This window comes from Emydura macquarii, unplaced genomic scaffold (genome assembly GCF_026122565.2).
Source record: "Emydura macquarii macquarii isolate MOO-44397 ecotype Brisbane River unplaced genomic scaffold, CSIRO-AGI_Emac_v2 contig_383, whole genome shotgun sequence".
Lineage (NCBI taxonomy): Eukaryota > Metazoa > Chordata > Testudines > Chelidae > Emydura > Emydura macquarii.
Window position 1 is genome coordinate 10585718 of NW_027130520.1, and position 21008 is coordinate 10606725.

The 21008-nt window shown below is 41.5% G+C and overlaps 1 protein-coding gene across 4 annotated transcripts in view; it reads left to right on the top strand.

Annotated features, from left to right (window-relative positions):
* The first annotated feature begins 2936 nt into the window (after positions 1–2936).
* OXR1 (oxidation resistance 1) overlaps positions 2937–21008 on the top strand; it is a 443668-nt gene continuing 425596 nt past the window's right edge. For all 4 annotated transcript variants that reach the window (XM_067537380.1, XM_067537382.1, XM_067537381.1 and 1 more), the window contains exon 1: positions 2937–3084. In XM_067537380.1, coding sequence (XP_067393481.1) covers positions 2996–3084 — 89 coding nt within the window. In that variant the 5' untranslated portion in view covers positions 2937–2995. The remainder of the gene's footprint in view (positions 3085–21008) is intronic.

The window sequence follows — 21008 nt, forward strand, 5'->3', positions numbered from 1 at the left end:
ACTTTTTAAACAATAGGGCAATAATTTACATATTATTCTAAGTGAGGTCATATAAAAATGTTGAATGACCTTATGTTACCTGTCTTAGTTTAAGTAATACTCTTTCCTGCATGTAAGTGGAGTTTTGTAGTTTATATTATTCATATTGTAAAGGCAGTTTGTTGCAAGTGCAACAGCAAAAGTCAGCAAAAACTCTGAGGGTGCACAAGGACACTAGAATTTGTTTATGCGGTGTAATGTATTATAATTCCAACACAATATGGTGTTGATATCCTGTTTATTTTTACTGTTCTTTTAGGAAAGCAGTGTCATGGCCCCAGACCAGCTCTGGACTGGCTACAGAGCTTGCTTATTCATCAGAAGATCCTTTAATGCTCTGCCAGATATGCCTAAGGTTTGTTTAAATAATATTTTACTCACAGTGCCACCTAGTATCTGAGAAGTATAATACAATTTAGCATTCCATTACATCTCCCCCTTTTAAATTCTACATTCATCTCATTTACAATATTTACACTATCACACTGTCTTTGAAGTTCAGCACATATCAATTTAAGTGTCTCTGAATCATACTGTTTTTTTAATTAAACAATCCAAAAGTGTAACAGCTTGGTCATCTGACTGTCCATTAGTTGCAACGACTGGATGTGGTTGGTTTGGAATCCTTGAGTCATCGTCTTCTTGTTCTGCATCTGCCATCTGTAGAGTTTCCTCTGTTGATCGTTTTTTCTGAGGAAAAAAGTGTATATGTTGATAGATTCTGTTGTACTTGATCACATATGATCTGGGCAGTGAATTATTTTTTCTTTATGACAGCTTAAGTTCTCCATTCTTTTTCTCCATTCAGTTTGACATGAACGCAGTCACCAGGTTCTAGACCTGGCAGTTCTCTAACTGAGTGACATCTGTTGTAAAAGTGTTCATAAGCTCTTTTAGTCTTTTTATCCAATTTGTCTGGCTTCATGCCTGTCTACTTTGGAAACAGGTTCTTTTCCAAAGTTGGAACAGAAGTACTGAATTGTCTTCCCATAAGGGGTTATGCTGGACTATATCCAGTAGCTGCTATCAATGTGGATCTGTAACTCAGAATAGAAGGAATGGATCTTCCTGATGTAGGATTTACTTGCTATCTGTTCATCTTTCTCAGCATCTCCATTCACCATTCACTTGTGGATAATGTGGGCTGCTAGTAATATGATCAAAATCATATTTCATTTGCAATGACCTAAATATTGCTGCTGTGAATTGTAGTCTGTTGCTCGTTTTTCTGGAATATTGAAGTGAGCAAAAGTGTACTTCAGTTTCTCAGTACCACTCTATATACCTGAAAAAATAGCCCACTATGACCAGGTAATGATGTATTCTAAATTTCCATAAATCTGCATCTAGTCTTTCCAAGGTCTCTCTGGTAGAGGTGGTGTTATTAAAGGTTCTTTGTGTTGTGCTGATCTGTAGGTTCTGCACTGTTCAAACATGCAGATATTTTATTCTTTATGTCCTTGCTGATTAGGGTGACCATATGGCAAATGTTAAAAATCAGGTCAAGGGTGGAGGGTAATAGACCTCTATATAAGACAAAGCCCCAAATATCGGGACTGTCCCTATAAAATCGAGACATCTGGTCACCCTATTCCTGATGTCCAGCTACCATACTGATTGCTTGGCCTTTTCACAGCATTTATTTAATCCATGATGTCCTTCATGGATGAGGTTTAGGATTTCTCTCTTCACTTCCTTAGGAATTATGATGCAATGGCCTTTAACCATGACTTGCTTAATTGTCCATGCACTGCAAAGTAGTCTCTTGTCACTTCCTTAATGTCTTTTAGATAATAGGGCCAAACACCCCAATGTAACTTTGAACTTCCTGAAGTTGCATGTCTGTCGAGGTTGCTTTTTGTAGCTGGTTTGTATATGTCCACAGCATCTACACGCTCTTTTTTGTCATTTTTTGAGCTCATGGGTACTTGATTGTGGGGCTAAGAGCTATGACAGAGTGTCTGCTACTATCAGATATTTCCCAGGAACATATTTAGCAATTGGGTTAAATTGCATTAACCTTAGCAATAGAAATGGGCATTTCAGCAGTGGTAGATCCAGGTCTTTTCAACTGATGAGAGTTACAAGCAGTTTGTGGTCTGTTATTAGTGTAAATGAATCCAGTCCATTCAGATATCTGTAAAAGTTCTCACATGCCCATATGCTTGCCATGCATTCCTATTCAATCTGTGCATATAATTTTTCTGCTTCTATAAGTGTGCAAGAGCAAAATGCGACTGGCTTCCACTCAGAACCATGTTGTTGCAACAATACACCACATCGGCCATAGCTGCTTGCATCTGCCTTGACCATTGTGGTTTGTTCATATTACAGTACTTCAGAACTGGAGCTGTTGAGATAATTTTTTACCTTTTTGAAAGCAATTTCTTGATTTGGCCCCCATAGTCAAGATGTGTTGGACTTTAAGAATTCATTTAGTGGTTTTGTCACTGTAAAAAGGTCTGCAGGTATCAGTCAAGGTAACTTACCATCCCCAGTATACCTCTCAATTCTGGTACATTACTTGGTGCATTCAATTGTCAAATTGCTTTTACTTTCTCAGTTCCAAAATCACAGTTTTCAGCAATGCATGCAGAGCTCTTATAAACATTCAACATTTCCCCTGGTTCTTGAATTCTATGGCGAAAACATACTCTTTCATAAACCACATTTCTTTGAGGTATAAAGTATGCATCAAACATGGCCAGAATCCTTTCATAGACATCTTAAAGACTTTCAGTAAATTAAAAGGATTTAAATATATGCTCTGCTTGCTTTCCTATAGCATAAATTAAAGACGATACCTGTATATCTTCAGTTTGTTGGCAACTCAAAACCTTGTAAAATACTGCTTCCAGTCAGTCCATGGTGAAGAGTGGCAGGTTGATGAGATCCTGCAACCTTTGTTGCTTTGTTCCTTTTTTCTCTGTTCTTAGTTTACTCCTGACACAATGTCATGTCTCTCTTCCAGATATGGCCTGGTTTACAGGACTTGCTTATACACACCAGATGTGTTCATCGTAAAATCCTCCAGTACTCTGCCAGGTATGACTGAGGTTCTTTTAAATCAGGTATCTTTCACACAGTGGCACCTAGTGGCTGAACAGTATGACACAATTTATCATCCGATTACAGGCAGGATATTACCATTCACTCTTTAAGTGCATCCCAACCTTGTTGGGTTTCAGGTTATTTTTAATTTATTTTAAATAGTTTCCTAAAGCAATTTGCCTAGAAACTTGGCAGGGGAGGGGAGAGGGAGTTGAGAGCTAGAGAGAGTGCATGTGATCTGTTACCTTCCATCCTGGGATGATGGTATAATGTGAGCCAATGGAGCCCTGATGCTAGGAAATGCCCTGCAAACAGCCTTCCGTGAAGTGCCCCTTCCCCACTTTGGGGGAAAAGGAATTCACAACAGGGAGTGGGGAATATGTTTAAATTAATAATGACTGGTGCAGGGTTTGCCTGTGGATTTAGTGATGGGATGCTGCGGGGAGTGGCTGTCTCCCCTTCCCCCTCTCCCACCGATCCTGGTCCCTACAGAACCTCTGCGAGGTGGCTGGTGAGAGAGAAGGGACCATCATGCCCACGTGCCTCCCCTCGCCCACCAGAGACAGGGGGCTCTGCTGCCAGTCCCTCCTGGAAGGGCCCAGGGCCTGGCCCTTAGACAAGCCAAGGTGCTCTGAATTAAAGAACAGGGCAGGGGAGTGTTAAGGGCTGGGATGGTTTGCCGGAGGGGCATTGCCTGTAAGTGTGAAATCTAACCTCTCCCCGCCGGACACGCAGCAGAGGCTTCCAGCCCAAGAGGGAGGTGCTTGGCACTGACCCCCGTCCCTGCCTACACGAGTCACAGCCGGGGCCGCTCTCCTTGGTCCTGGGGCAGAAGAAGGGCCCCAGGGTTACACGCAGCTGCCGGCGGCGGCTTTGCAAAGACACCTGTCAAGGTGAGAAAACTCCCCGCCGCTGCGCAAGCGAAACCGCAGGGGGGCCGGGCCCGTCCTCGCTGGGTTTGCTGCGCCGGGCCGGCGGAGAGAGGACGGCCAGCCCAGCCCAGCCCAGCCCAGCGCTATCCCGGCCGCCCGAGAGCTAGGGCTCGTCTCATGCAGGCAGCTATAACCCGTCCTCCCCTGGCGGGAAAGGAGTCCCGAATTTTGCTCTCTGGTCACCCGCCCGGCACCTCCGAGCTGCATTGCGCCGCCAGGCAGCGCAGCGCAGCGCAGCCCCTCCCGCGCAGCGTCGCGGCCCCCGCCGGCTGCAGCTTTCTGTTTTTGACAGAGCCTATTTTTAGCTTCTCTGATTGGTAGCGTCCAGATGGCTCTGGTATTGCCCTCCCCCCCCGCCCGTACCCGTCTCAATGGTAGGGCCCGCCGAGGGGGTCAGAGAACTGAGCATGCCTGGCCGCGCTTGCCAGCCGCCGGCAGCTCTGCAGCCCAGAGGCGCCGGCTGAGGCGAGCCCGGCGAGCGAGCGTGCGCGGCCCCCCCCCCTCCGCCCCACGCTGCGCGGGACCCGGCCAGCAGGCGCAGCGCTCCCCGGCCGCCAGGTAAGTTTGGGTGGGTGCTCGGGAGCCTTTGCCCCCAGCCGGCTCCGGCCGCGGGAGAGGGGCGCTCGGCTCCAGGTGCCCTTGAGATGCCGCCGCTGCTGCTGCTGCTGAGCGGGTCTGCCTGCCCCGGGCGTGCTGGGCAGGGGCACGGATGCCCCGGGGGAGTGAGTGCCGGAGGGTGCCCGGCGGTGCTGAGGGGAGTGGGTGCTGCCGGCAGCTGGCCGGACTGGTGCTCGGAGCATTGCCCCCCTCTGCGCTTGGCAGAAATAGGCTCCTTAATAAGCCTCTCTCAACTGCAGCGTTTGCGGGTTTGATTACTTTGCATGAGAGCTGACGGGGATTGAGCGCAGCCACTGAGACGCTGCAGTGCCGACACACACAGCCCAGCCCAGCCCTCACCTCCGCGCACCCCGCGGCTCCCAGGGGCGGGCGGGTGGCTCGCTGTCCTCCTGGCAAGGGGCTGGGGTGTGCCATGTGTGGTTGAATCCAGGAGGGATATGTCCAGGTTCAGCCTTTTGTGAGCGTGTGGCTGGGAGCTGCAATAGGTATGTTACATGTAACTTTAAAGTTGGGTGTTTGGTTGCTTCATTTGCTCACACTCTGAGAACAAGGAGTAGCATCTGATGCTTAGGAAGCCCTGGGGAGGTGATATAGCAGAAGCTGTGTGTGATTCTGAACCCTTATGTCATGGATTTCCTTCCCTCTCCTTGCGAAATCCAGAGGATTGTCTGTAGGAGAACGTGCAGTGTCTGTCCCGGCAGTTTCCACAACTTAATTTCCACCCGATAACTTCTTATAGATTAGCCCATTTCCCTTGGAGGAAATTGAGATGCCTCAGCTGTCAGCAAGACTTTCTCATCCTCATTTGTTTGCTATCTTAAGAGGTCCCCTGATCTTTTCAGATTCCTTAATGAGAGGCTGCTTACTGATCTCATCAGAGACTATGTATCTCTTTCTCTGCTCGCATGTTCCAGCGGAGATGCACTTTTGCACTGTGCTCATTTATTCTCAGTAGAGCAGCCTCCTGAAATATGCATATCTGGTGAGATGACTACACCAGTGGTGCTATTGTTCTGTAGTCATCATTATCAAAGGGGGAGTTTAACTATATTAATGCACAAAAACTTCAACCGACTAAACTGCAACCAAAATAGTAAAAAATGAAAACTAAAAAGCAAATAGGAAGACTAAGCTGTTTTTGTATTTAAAAAAAATCAAATTACATTATAAAAATGTTATAATGCAGCAAAAATGTAGTTACTAAGATTTAATCCAGTAACATTTTTACTTTCTGCATTATAACATTCTTCATTGTTTATTAATATGAAAGAAATATACAGTGTGTTTATATAGTTGAGAAGTGCTCTCTTCATTAAATGTCTGTCAGTGGGGAATATCTTGCTAAGGCTAAACTAAAATATTTTTATCTCAGAAAATGAAATAGTGATATTTAACTTAATAAGCATGATGAGATCTATTTAACATATGCATAAAATCATTTTAAGTGATGTTTGTTACTCATGTAACATTAGAGAATTTGGGATGAAACTCAGTTTATTTTATTAATCTATAAGGTAGCCAGTTTTATTTCACTTTCTTTCATATATAGGCCTTATGTTGTTTAAACTGAGAAGGATTTCAGGATCTACTTTTCCTTTCATATGAGGGGTGTTATTTGAAGATTGTAAATCAGATATCTATTTTACTGAACTGATTTAATAATGGAAAAAATAATACTTTGGAATACTTCTGTGGAATTGCACGGAAATTGTTTATGAAAATATTCCTGTTAGGCTCCTGACTTGTGAAAGATCTGGTAGGGAGATGCCTTGTATTGCCAATTTATTTGTGGACAGTCTGTGGTATTTTTCCATTAGATAGCATGATGGAGACTTATCAATTTAATGGTTTGATTCGAAACGCACACGTCTGTGCACATTAAATGAATTGTAGTGGGACTCATGAAAACAAACGTGCACATGCTTAAATATTTTCTGGTTAGGCCTAATTTATTTAACTAGTAGCCTGTAAAAATTAGAGGGATTTTAAAGTTCTTTAGGCCTCAAATTTTGCTACCTTTGCTCTGTGTAGTCTTAATGCTATTAATTACTGTTGTTCTGGATGTGGTGTGTGGGTTGCAGATGGGAAAAGAGGACTGTAGTGTAATTATTTCCCCTGACTCCCTTTTTCTCCTTCACCTATCAAAAAAGAAAAATGCAAAGGAATCCTAATCTGTGGCCTTCTGCAAGCCAATCAGAGTGCATGTGAATAAACCGCTATTCCATGCTGTGCTGGTTTGCTCCTTTTTTATGAGGAGGCAATAATGTGAAAGTTGAATTGCACAGGCCCCTTTGCTGACTGCTCCACAAGACTGGAAGAGAAGTACAGCAGGGAAGAACAGCTTGTGTTACCTATGCTGACAACATAGTGAAAACTATGGAGGAAAATTTTGGGATTAGCCAACCTTGAGCTGGACCCTGCATTTGATTGTCTTTGAGCTGGGGTCATAAAACTTATTTAAATCCTAGGAATTACCAGAATCCTTCAAAACATTAAAAAAGCCCCTGTTTATACAACTAACAGTCAAGGCTAAAATTATTTAATTGTAGGCACTTCTATTGTACTCACCATTGTAGTACCTAAGTAGCTCTCAAACATTAATGAATGTATTTTATTCCTAAAAAGCCTGACCCAAAGATTATGGAATTTAATGGAAAGACTTCAGTGGATTATGGATCAGGCCCAAGATACCTAAATGTAAAGCAGAAGTAATAGTTTGTGTGTGTGTGTATATGCACAGAATATCTTCTTTTTAGAATTATAATTTGTATAGTGAGTCTAATTTGTACTCAGGTGAAACTCCTTTTAATGTCCAGACCTGAGCCCAGATTAACAGAAATATGAGTGGTTGGAGTGTTGGGTGTTAATTGTCCGGAAATGCCTTGTTTCACAGCTGTACTGTTCACACGTAGATTTTTTTCCTCTCAGGCAGTAAAAGACTTATTTTCTGCCTCCATGCATTTCTTTTCCTTAACTCTTACTGCTTCATTTTACGCATAGTCTAAGGCAATATTTGAATTTGTTAAACTTTCTTTTTTAAAGTACAACTTCTCCATATTTACACTTTGTAATCTCCTGCACTTTGGAGAATATTAGTGCTGTGTAAAGAGATGTTAAAATAATTATTGTAGTTGAATTCATTTTAAAAGCTTGCATTATTAATAATGCCCCAAGACATTTCTTAGGGAATTAATGATTCCCTAAGGTTAACAGTCAGAAGCAAAATCATAAGGTTATCAACATTCCAGTCAGCTATGAAGTCACAAGGAAGTCTCTTAGCTTTCATTGTTTTCCTTCAACTACTTTATGTACTTTTTTTCTTTTTGGTCCTTGAGCCTGCTATTTATTGTCTATTGTAGCAAAAATATTAAATTAGTGACATTACTGAAATAAATACTAGAGATGGCAACTTGCAGTCATAATTAACTTCTATTGCAGCCAAATATAGTTCAGTGTAGAGCTAAGTAACTGAGGAGGGCACTAGGTGCTTTTGAACTTGTTGGGATGTTAAAAGAAGAAACTTGAACTGTTGTGTTTAATAGGGGCCACTGGTACCTGAATTGAGGCATGCTTCCTTTTTGTGCTGCAACACTGAAAAGTCTGTGTCATGAAGGTGCCTTTAGTAGGACACTGAGGCATTGCAATTAGGGAGCAGATGAAAGAATATTTCAAGAAGAAACAGACACACCTGTTTGTTGGAGTTCTTGGGGCACATCTTCAGCTGGAGTAACTTGTCATTACATAGAACAATGACACTTTATGGCAGCTGAGTAGCTGCCCCTCCTGTTCTAAATCTGGGAGCTTTAAAATGTATTTTCTTCTATATCTACCAACCCTATTCCAGGCGGGACATAAAAAAGGAGAGTATACCATATCTTGTCAATGTCAATTACTTTCTTTCCCATACAACCCACCTTTTATTTCCTATGTTCAAATCTTCCTGATTGTACAGAGGCTAGAAACCATGACAATTATAGGTGCTTATATGTGGTGGCAGCAGTATGATTAGTAAGTTTCCTTCTGTTTATAAATATCCCTTGTGTACTTCCCCATACCCTCAAAACCAAAGTGATCCTGGAATGACTTCCTGTTCCTTGTCCCTTTTTGTTAATGTTGGCAAACACAAAATTGCTATGTGGATTGTTAGCTAGTTTTAATCTGCTGATTGTAAAAGTAGGAGAAAGAAGAAAAACAGAGTAAAAATAGAAATACACAGAGAAATAAATACATTGCTAATCCTAACATTATTATTCCACAATTTTTGTACTGACAATCATGGGTCAAATCAGTGGCCAAGCTTTTTGTGCAACATCACCTTTTTTAAGGAGCATCACATCTCCTCAGAGGAGCCAGTGCTTCCTACGAGGAAAGGACCATTTTGCGACCTAACTCTTTCCCCTCCTCATGGGTTCAGTCAGCCATAAATGTCAGTTGGCTCTTTGTTTGCAGCATTGTTGTAGCCACATTGGTCCCAAGATATTAGAGAGAAAGTAGGGAAGGTAATACCTTTTATTGGACCAACATCTGTTGCTGAAAGAGACAAGCTTTCAAGCTACAGAGAGCTTATTTTCAGGTTACTCTGTGCTTTAGTAGTAATATGGAGGGAGGCTCCTTGTTGGTGTCTACTTAGGAATGGGGCTGGAGGTGGCTTCTCTCCATTTGACTGACAAGCAACTATGGAAAGCTCAAAGGGACCATGCACCCTGAAACTAATGGAGCTGCTGTGCACCAGGGTGAGTAGACAGGAGACAGTTGGTTAAAAGCTCTTCATTCAGAATGGAGTTCATAAGAAGAGTTTACCAACCTTACTCTTCATAAGGCAAAATGGCTGTACCTTCTTTGAGATCCATGTTACAAGGCTCCTGTGTCCTCCAGTTATTCATCAGGAGGGAGAAAAGGGAGGGGATCGGGGTCTATGCATGGTATGCTGATGATGGTGGAAGGAATGTGTTGCTTCCTCCTTGTGCAGCTCCAGGGCCTGTAGCTGATGAAAGGGGAACAGATTTCTCCCTTTCCCCATACATACAAGGCCAATGTCATCAGGCATGGTTAGACAGATCCACAGCAAGTTTATGCATTTGTGTGGGAGTAAATCAGGGCGTTATATGTTTCTTTAAAATTTAGAGCCAGGGTAGCAAAACAATATATTGCATGGTAGTTAACAAACTTGCCAGCCCAACTAATTTAGAAGAATAAGATGTGGGGGAAAGAATTATATTTAATAATTCCAGAGGAATAATCTGGTTCATGCTAGGTAGCCATTTATAGATTAATAGATACCAAGGCCAAAAGGGACCATTATAATCTAGTCTGACCTCCTGGATAACAAAGGCCATAGGACATCCCTGACTTAATTCTTGTTTTTCTAAAAGATATTCTCTAGTTCAAACATCCAATTTTGATTTTAAGAGTTCCAGCGCTGGAGAATTTTTTGTGTATTGTTGACCCTCACTGTTAAAATTTGCACACAGGCCTGCCAACAACAATTCAGGGGGGAAGGAGGTTTGCAGCAAGGCTGAGGGTGGGGGGACAGACGTGGTGGTGGCAAGCGGGGGAGGGCAGGGGTCGGGGGGGGGGGGGTGGAGCGTGGTCAGGACCACAGGTGGAAGAGGTGAGGCAGGTTTGGTATCTATCCCATCTGCTCCAGCCCTTTTAAATCACTGAGCCCCTAGGCAATTGACCCTTTTGTCCCCCTCAACTGTTCCATTGGCAGGCCTGTTTGCACCTAATTTGTAGTCTGAATGTGTCTAGGTTCAACTTCCAGATATTGGCGCTTTTTATACCTTTGTCTGCCAGAATGAAGAGCCCTTGGTTATCAAATTTTGGCTTCCCCTGCAGGTATTGATCAAATCACTTAATCACTAAATAGACTGAGTTCCTTGAGTCTTAAGGCATGTTTTCCAATCCTTAAAATCATTCTTGTTACTCTATCCTACTATCCTTTTTTCAAGTCCTCAGGAGAGGTGAAATGCTGAAATGTTGGGACATAATTGTTCCTTTCCCCAGGCGTATGTCATCTGGATGTGCATGCCCCTTCAAACAACAGTAAAGTCTTTAGAAAAATATAGCACCTTGGTAGGGAAAAGCCACATAAAGCACTTGTTTAATGGTGCATTCAGAGTAGATGTGAGTAGTTTTTAAGTGTAGTAGTCTGCTAATAAATCTAGTATTGATCAAAGTTGAAAGATAAATGAAAAAGGCAAAATTTTAAAAGGTCTAAGCAGAGCCTCAAGTATTTATTTTGTCTCCTCGTAAATCATTTTGACAGATTGCCCACAGCAAGTACTACATGATTAGCTGATGGATAATATTAACAATAATAATAAGCAGTATGTGTAAGATGCATCTCTTATGCTATTTAATCAGTCTAAATAGCCTAATGACTGATGTATATGGGCCCTAGACCAGAACTGCATACTCCGGCGAAACTTTCATTGAACTGAAGGAACTCTTGCCAGAGTATGAACTTCATGATTTGGCTGGGAAACTCAAGTGAAGTTTGAATAACAGAGTATGGAAACAAAACATTGAGTTGACAGTCTACATGCTTAAGTACTACTTGCTTTGAGTAAGTGTTGCATAATCAGGCCTGTAAGTTTTTGTTCCAGTGTGGTTATTCAAAATAATGCGCTTCTGAAAAGCAGAAGTACTAGAAAGCTGCTTTGCCCTGTAGCTAGAGCCAGACGTGTTTCAGAATTTTAAACAAATTACACTTCATGTTTTCCAGAGAATCTGTTCAGATTCAAGAATATTCCTTAAAAATATTTAAACCTAAATCACCTTAAACTGCTAATCAACACATTCCAGAAAACTTACAACATGCTTTAAAAATATAACATATTAAATGAAGTGGTCAGCAAAAAATGGATATTTTTAAGAATTGTGGCATTTTCAGAATTCTCTGTACTTCACTGTATTTCAAATACTTAGGTGTTCCATGTTCTTAGGTTATTGTAACTGACTACTGGCCTAATCATGCTTTCACTGGAGTCATTGAAGTCAACATGAGCTTTGCCACTGATCAGGCTCTATAGGAGGTTATGAATCAGAGGGGCAATACCATGTGACTTGGTTTGAAAGCGTATGAGCCATGCAGTAGCATGTCTGCAGGAGAGTATGCATTTGGGGGGGGGGGGGTGGCGCATAGGAAATATCCCTGGAAAGAGATAAAATTGAATTCTGTGCAGGTTACTGTGCATGCAGTCTTCCTAAAGTGACTTGTAAACCAAAGCTGTTGCTGCACTGAGGGGATAATTAAGATTCCATGACACTTCAGAAGAGTAAGGTCTTTCTCTGATGTCATGGGCTGCTATTTACTCAGTGATGCTATTTGTGAAGGCATATACAGTGAAAAGGTATCCAAGTGACCCTCCTTATTAAGCAAGAAATTATCCCAAAATATCCCCGGGTGATAAACCAGTTTTGCTACTCCATTGTTAGAAGACCACCTCCATTAAAAAACGGATCATTGTCAGTCCTTTGAGTCTAAGAGGTCACACTACGTGTTAATGCAATACATACATTAAATGTCATATTTCTATGGCCTGCTTCTGCAGCTACTCTGCATGTGGAAGTCCCATTGAAATCAATGGAAGCTCTGTGTGCAGAGCAGTTCTGGGATCAAGTCTACTGTTTGTAAAACCCTTTGGGTTGCAATGGAATGAAACCATTTTACAAGAAAAATACTCATTTTATTAGTCATAAGGATGGTAATTCAGAAAAGTCTATAAAATACTACAGGTATGTAAAAGTGGTGTTAAATTTCAACACACATCTTGATGTGGCCAGATCTATCTTTTGTGTATAGCTTTGTCATCATGGGTGCATCCTCTAAAACATTTTGGCATTAGATTAGGTTGTCTCTTCCTTGAGTGTATTTCCTTCATTGTATAAATTAACACTGTTTAATTACAGAACCCATTGTGCAGATATTGCTGATGTAGACCTAATCCATTCAGTTGTCTAGCTTTGTGATAGCTGAGTCCCAAGATGTCGTATGCATTAACTTGTGATGAAAAAACAAGATTTATGATGCAGATCTAAATACATTCCCAGATGATTAATAGATGATTGATATATTAAAAGCTGCTGGAGTTACTGAAAAGACCAGCTAAAGCAGCTTTCAAATCCCTAGTGATGGAGAAAGCAAAGTTTATTTTCTTTAGGGATCACAAGTGGTAGTAGCAGACTAAGTCAAAAGAAGAAACAGAAGAAAAAAAATAGAATAGATGTTTTTTCTGTTTATTTCTGTTTTGTTTGCACCCTGGGAATGTTGTTGTCTTGGTCTGTGGTTTGGGTTTTTAAATTTTTTTCCTCTAGGAATATCTGTGTGAGTTTGTCAATATTCTGCTATAGTAAAGTTAATAGCTGAAAAACTAATGTTAGAATCTATTAGATTACATTAGAATCTATTAGAAATTGTCTCCCACTTGTGGATCGTAATTTGAGTTATCTGTGGTACTGATTACAGCAAAAATCTTTTTCCTAGAGTTGAATCTTTTACTGGTGGAATCTTTTACTTTTTACACATGGCTCTCCCTGCTATGGATTCCTTGAAGTAACTGGGTGGGAGCAGGAGAAGGCTCTGCACTCATTTCCTGCTGCACTGAGGGCTGGTCTACACTAAAAAATTAGATCGACCAAGCTACATTGCTGGAAAAATCCATACACCAGAGTGGTGTAGTTAGACTGAACTAAGTCCCCATGCAGAGAGCTCTAGGAAGAATTTTCTTCATTGATCTGCCTACCGCCTCTCGGGGTAGTGGTTTGCTAATGGGAGAATCCCTCTCATCGGCATAGGTAGGGTCTATGCTGTAGTGTTTCAAGTGTAGACAAGTACTTATTCTGTATATGCCTGCATGGAAGGGAATATTGAGAGTTGGCTGTGGTATAATCCAATGTATAGAACTGAGCCCTGAACCTTCGTCCGTGGCCCAGCCCACTATGTCTCCATTCTTTCATCCTCTAAGTCCCTCGTTAAAATACACTTTTTTCTGAAGCCCTACAAACCTGAATTCCCACACCTTTGAGCGGTTTTAACAAGATTGATAAGGTGCTCAGAGGCCACAGCAATGGAGACAGAATAAGAACCTAACTAGATACTTAGATGAAAGAAAAATTATAAAAAACACACTAAATAAAATTCATAGACCACTACACGTGCTAACCCTTCACTGCTCAATCACTTTGCTGAATATTGCATCCCACCCTTCCTCTATATGTTGTGTACCTAAGTTGTAAGCTCTTTGCAGACAAGTAAGAAAATAAGATTGCTACTGCAGAGTGCCTACCATGCTCAATTGGCTGTATAGAAACAGTTATTCAGTAGTTTATTTCCAAATTAAACTATTAATATGGAGTCAAATTAATAGGAACCCATAATTGAAAGCTCTCATTGATACTCTTCTCTTGCAAAATTGAAAGGACATTAGCTGTATATTGAACTTCAAACAACTGAATACGGTAGGTAAGATCTTCACCTGGAATAAATGAATGTTGTGCCATTTTACACTAGCTCAGAATCTGGACCCCTGAGTCTTAGTGTAAGATTTAGAAAAAAAATTGAAAAAAAAAAAAGCTGTCTGAATAAGTTATTGGAGGAAGTAGTCCTGCTTATCTGAGTGTTAGAATGAAAGGAAATTAATAGTGTATCCATATGTAGATGCCTTCTGTGAGATCTCACTTGACTTTTATTTTATTCTTGCTGCTTGATAGAAGCAAGTTATATGGACTTGTATTCTTCTGATTTATAAACTTGTTTTGAAAAATTACCTATTGAAGGGCCTGAAGCACAGGTGAGTAAAGCTGCCTGATATGTGTAGTTCATGTTACTGCAATTGCAAGTAACTTTTCTCCTGGGCATAAGTGTCTGCAGAATTTGGCTCAAAGAGTGAACATGAAGAAAACGCATATCTTCTATCCAATCATTTTAATCACTACTGTTTTTTTAGAGACTGGATCTGAATTAATGATTAGGGACCAGATTCTGCCACCATTAGTCACTGAGAGTAGTAGTATATCAGTCCAGAAGTAGTCCTCCTTGATTTTCACCTTACTCTGAATAACCCCCTTTATTTATTTCAGTGTGAACACGAGTAGCAGAATATGGATACCATGGTTAATAGCAATTTATTAGTAGAATATATGCTGATTCAAAATGTACTACACTTCAAACTAAACCTTCTGACATTATTGTTTTATCTCTTTGGCATCTTTTAATACTCTTATCGTATAATGTCAAGGGTTACTCATGAATGTGCATTTAAAATATAGGTCATAAATGATAAAACTCTGGCGGTTTTTATATTAAATGTAGATTGCACAGTGTTCTTGGAGCTAAGAAATGCTCTTATAGGCATTTTGGGTCTGATTCTGGACTCAGACCTGCTTTACATCAATGAAACACTGTTGACGCCAGTGAAGGTACTCCAGATTTTCACTGGTGTAATTGAGAGGCGAATCAGGCCCCCGAAAGAATTCCCTTAGTATTCAAGGAAAACTAGTTAATGATGGCATTATTTATTTAGAATCTCCATTTCCGAGTTACATTTCTGCATAAGAAATGCCTAGTTATGCTAAGTGGTTATAAACACATTTATTTTTGGTTTATTTTAAATGTCTAAAATGCTTCTCTGATATATACTCTAGGCACATGAACAAACATGCTGGAACAGCATTTTCAGTGAAGGCTGAGCTTGCCCTATGCTTGGTCTAATAGGACCAAGAGAAGAAATAATGTCCAGGGGTTAGAGCCCTAGATTGGGTATAATGTGCACCTGGCAAGACGTGCTGCTGACTAAGCCAGCTGCCATATTATTTATTAATAGTAGCTTCCAAGAGGTCTTCAGAAATATGAGTGGTGACAAAGTGCAGAAACACTATCTGGTTGCTAAAACAAGGGTTAATTCAAACTCCCATTCACCCTTTGAGGGAAACGTAGGGCTCCTTCCTCTGGCTCTGAGGATCCTCCTAGCACAGAAAGCTAGTGTTTGTTTTCCCTTTTTGCTTATGTTACTTTGTTTGGCTTGCATATACAAATATTCTCTCCTGCTGAAGAGGCCTCACTGCCTGTAGCTGTGATTTGTTTCTGCTCAGCCATCCCACTAGGGAGGGACACAATTGCCTCCATATGTTTACCTGTTGCTGGCATTTGAGCCTATTCTGTCTCCCTTACTAATCTCACTTCGATATTAAATAGGTTGAAAGAGAGGCTAGGTCCCCAAGGAACCTCCCAGGTGAGAGTGCTGAAGTCGAAGGAGCAACTTCTGATCCACTCTGATTCTGAGTATGTTTTGAGAGGAAACTCTGAGGCTATTTCAGTAGCATTACAGCAGCTTTTCACTACAGGGGGATTCTCCTTATGGTCATGGGAATTCCCTAGTGGCCTGATCCACAGGCTGTAGGTCCTTTTGTACTGATGGGGCCATCACATGGCATTGACTTGTGGACCCATTTATTTAAAGTCCTGTTTAAAAAAAAGAATAAAATCTGCATGAATGTTGACCATGGAACCATCTCCTTCTCACTATAACAATCTTGTAACGCCTTCTCTGGGCTACTTCAGAGAGTGGCATATACTGTTCCTCAGTCTGGAAATATTATAGGCACAGATTGTAGCACTGCTAAGTTACGACTGCCTGATGCTTCCTATTCTGTGACCCTGTTTTCAGTTGCTTATACCTTTGCCAGACTTTAATTGTTCAGGTTGAAAATTTCCATGCTGGATGTCTGCCTCAGGCTATCTTGGCTTTTCTTGGGAAGCTACATCTAAAGCAGTTCAGCTGTTTCTGAGAACAAAGTTTAGAAAAACCTCAGTTCTCATAGGCTCACTGGAGACTTGTTATACTTGGGCAGCTGAAGATGCTCTCTGTACTGATCATGCAGTGGTTCAGGGCTATTCAGGGGCTGAGCTGTACTCTTCCTGCAACTGCTCCTTCTGGCTGTGAGGGGTTGCTGTGGCACAGGAACTCAGAGCAGGGAGACTGGCCTCAGTAGGCATCCAAGCTGCCTGGAGAAGGAAGTAGCCTGACTGAAACAGAGGGGACAAATGCTAGACTAGGGGGAGGAGGGAGTGACAATTGGGAACTGGGGGTGAAGGGCTATTGGGACTGGTGGGCAAGGAAACTGGGAGGTAAGTGGGGAAACTGGGATGGTTTGATGGTCTGGGGGTAGGGAATTGAGATCAGATCAGATGAGGAACCAGCAGTGTTGAAGACTGGGACTAGCTGGGCAAGGAGCCTCAAGGGGGAGGCTGGAATGAGGACAAGGATTTGGATGGGAGAGACATGGGACAGGAATGGTACTGTGTCTTGCTGGAGGGGATTAAAGCAGAGTCTATTTCTCCCTCCCCTCGCCTGCCCCCCGACACACTGCCTTCCAGAGCCTAGAGTAGAACCCAAGGTTCCTGAGTCTCACCATTTCTCTGCTGTCACCGAATATTTGTGAAACCCTCTGACAAAGTGTGTGCGTCATCCTTTTCTAGCACTGGTCCACTCAGAACATGGCAACTTGCTGCTGCTATCACGTAATCCCTTAACTCGAGTGGCAGAGAGAGTTCTGTGAATCTAAATGTTCCACCCCTGCTGATGATCCAGATAAAGGTCAGGATGGTTATATGTGATAGGATGTCTCTTCTTTCAGTTAGATTTAAAAAAAATAAAATAAACAGAGTAATTACACCCACAAAATATGTTAAAGGCATCTTAGGGTTGCAAAGTGAAGCACTCAAAAGTTAGGAAATGCTAGAATGAAGGTTGCCTGTGAACACTTGACCTTAATTCTCTCTGTACCTCAGTTCCCTGTCTGTGAAATGGGGACAGTAGCATCCCCCTCACCTCATAGGGGTGTTGTGAAAAGAAATCCATTGCAGTAAACAATGTTGGGCCATTACAGGTGTGAAAACAGAGTAAAATCAGGGTCCATGGAGCAGTAGAAGGAATTTCCCTGGGGGGCTCCACTAGTGCACAAAGCTTCACCAGAACTTACGAATCACAGTCTGTACGCAGTGATTATTTCTTAAAGTTAAATGGGAGCCCTGCTGTGCCAGTCAGAGTTCAGGCAGAGAGTTGATTCCTTATGGCTACTGTTCCTCAGCTGGAGCAAGTGGGTGGAGAGTTTACAAGCAGGGTGGGGAATAGGTAGAACTTTGGCAGAGGCAGCAGTGAGAAGCAAATAATGTTGCTCTTGGCCAATAGAAGATAACCGTCCCACCTCTAGCACAAGTAGGGAACCATAGAGGGAATTGTGACTTGGAATCACAGGGGTTTCCCTACTCTGTCCTGGGGCAGTACACCCACTTACCACACCTTACTTCTGACGCTACTCAAAGTCACAGACTCCCCCAAAGTCAGTGTTGGAAAATTTGGCCTTTTGTGAAGTTTATTTTTTGATCACGGTCAGACCACTTTGCCTGTCTGTGGCACTAAAGGCTAGTTACTGGCTGAATAGCAGAAGTACAGCATGTGTGTGGAATGTGTTGTAAAGATAACATATTTGAGAAGGATCTTTCCCAAAGATCCTCCAACCTCTGTTTTTCAAGGATTGTCTAAGCCACCGGTTCTCAACCCTTTTTTCCCCCCGAGTACCACTCAGGTCAGGTACAGTCAGGTCAAGTACTGCTTGACTTGACTGTACCTGGCCCGAGTGGAACTCGGTAAATAAGCTGGGGGAACACTTTTGGCGGCAGCGGGGTTGCGTGGAGGGATCAATGCCCGCCGCCGAAACCCTGCCGCCGTTTGACCGTTTTCGGTGGCACGGTGGGTGAGACTTTCGGCGTCAGTGAGCTCTCTATAAAAACACTTTCATTCATAAAATTCATATTAAAACACTTTCATTCATAAAATATGTCTAGCACAGACAAATGTAATCTGCATGCTATTTTACCCCATCCCTGTGTACTCATTCATTGTTGGCAGGTTCAGTTTTTCCAAGTGGTATTTGAATGCTGCAGGCAGAGGCAGTCAGATTGTGGTGGTGATTGTTTTAAAAATGAATTTCCAGAGGAGAAAGCAAACAGGCTCTGACTTTTATAGTTGAAGCTTCTTTACGTGAGTTGTCAGAGCACCGATGAACTCTGAAAGGAGTCATAGCCAGCCTTCCTCAGCTAAAAAGAAAGTCTGCACAACCTGAGGCTTTGAAGGGAATGTGGCTATTAACTTTGATGGGAGAATCCTCCCAACTCAGGAATCATGGGGAATATCTCCTGGATTAAATACAAATGTCATCTATTCTCAACTTCCTTTTTCATCTTTGCTAATTGCCAAGGTATTCTGTACTACCTGCTTCTCCTACCCAATTATTTAAGTAATGTCTCAGTGTATCTTTAACGACATTACAACTTGTCACCAGCAAAGTGCCAGTCTCTTCTCCAGCCTTTCTGAACGAGTCAATCAGGAAGAGGAATAGCAAAATTTAGGAGTTTTTTTTCTCTCATTTGGTTTAATTTAGATATCCCTTAACTGTTAAAAATATATAGGTAGGCTTATTATTATTTATAACCAGTGGTCTCAAGCATACACTTTTATCCCCAGGCTAGAAATACTGGAGTTTTCATTGACTACGCACTCTCCTTTTCTTGCCCTATCTCCGTTGTTTGCAGATCAGTTTACTAATATCAATTAATTGTGACACTACATCACTTTAATCCCAAATCCCATTTAAGGGACAATTTTCTATTATTGCACCATGTGCACAACTCCGGATAAATCATTGGGAGTTAAGCTTAAAAATTAATGGTGGGATATGGCTTTCAGTGACTTCCTTTGTCAAATATTGCAGAAACCCTGGAAGAGGAGATGCAAATTTAGGATAATCTGCACAAATTAGCCAAAATGAGACAAATTTATGCTGAGTATGAGGAGGCAAAAGTGGTGAGTTGCCAACTAGAACAGTCCCCTAGGAGCTCTGAAATACTCCCACTTAGTTGGCCCCATCACACACCCTGTGCTGGGTTCCAGGAGAGCCATGTAAGAAAACCCAGAATCCTTCATATCAAGGGAATCATTACCTCCCCATTTAGGGCAGCTTTTAAAGTCCCTTTGCATCATTCTGGTAAAGTGGCTGTAGCTGTGCTGAGGATCTGGCTTCCATGTAGCTGGAAATCTATGATGCAGAGATGAGACTATTCTCTTATTTCAAGAAGTAAATGGATCAATCTTGGCTTCCTATTGATCACTGAAACCAATTCAGAGTTGCCCGTTTGGCTTTTCAAACATTTGGACCAGATTTCTAGATGGTGTAAATTTTCATAGATTCATTGAAGTCAGCTGAGGGTCTGGTCTAGTGTATTTGGGGTTTCTTCACTCATTCCTGCTGCTCCTTTATCCATATGTTCTCATTGCCATGATCATGCCATGCCAATTTTGTGTTCTTCTGGGTATCTCTCTGACTCTCCCATAGTTGCTCTTTATTATTAATGATTAGATCACAGTAGCCATGATTGTGTTTCATGTGTTTGGAACTCTAGGTTTTGCCAAGCAACTTTTTTTCTTCAAAATTTCTCTTCTCTTTGCCCAATAACTTGATTTTTGTGACGCTTTGTGTTTTATACAATTTGCCTCCTTGATAAGAATACATGTTCAAATGATCTTTAGAATGAACTGATGGATCCATGCTTTGTTCACCAGGCAAAGCATGTTTTAGTAAACTGCCAGACAGAATCGAATGGGCTAATGTTTCCTGCAACAGATCAACAGATTTTCTTTTTGTACACAGGTTACTTACTTTTATGTACATCTCTTCATATTTGTTGTGTAGATGGTTGGAATTTTGATACATTCTGTTCTTTTTAAAATCCTCCAGTTAATCAATGAAAACAAGAACTTGGGCTAAGGTATAGCAATTGAGTATTAAAAAAGCCACAAGACTCTAAATGTTTACATCCTGTTCTTTTTCTTCCTACTTCTATTTGCATGCTGTTACCGAAGTTCTCTGCTGTACTCCTGTAGTCATCAGAAGTTATTTTTAAAATAGGCAAATTAATTAAAATCATGTTAGTTAACTGGAATTTAAAAGGCTTAACTCTAGGATGGTAAAAGCACTAAAAGATGGTGTAAGTGGCTTGTAGTTTTCCATATGTTTATACTTGACGTGCACCAAAATGCTTACACATTAGAATGTCACAAATATCAGTGCACAGAGCTTTCAGTTTCCATGCCAGGATTAAGTTACTTAAGTTTCTTTTGGAGATCTGGGCTGTGAGAATTTTAAACAACTAGTTCTTTTTGTCATTTGCCTCTCATATATCCATGCCATTTCAATTTCACTAAAAAGCATTTAGTTTAGCAAAATTCAGGTTTTTTTTTAATGATTATTTATTCCGGCCTGAGAATTAACAAAGTCTGCACATTAATTTTATACCAGTAGTGTACT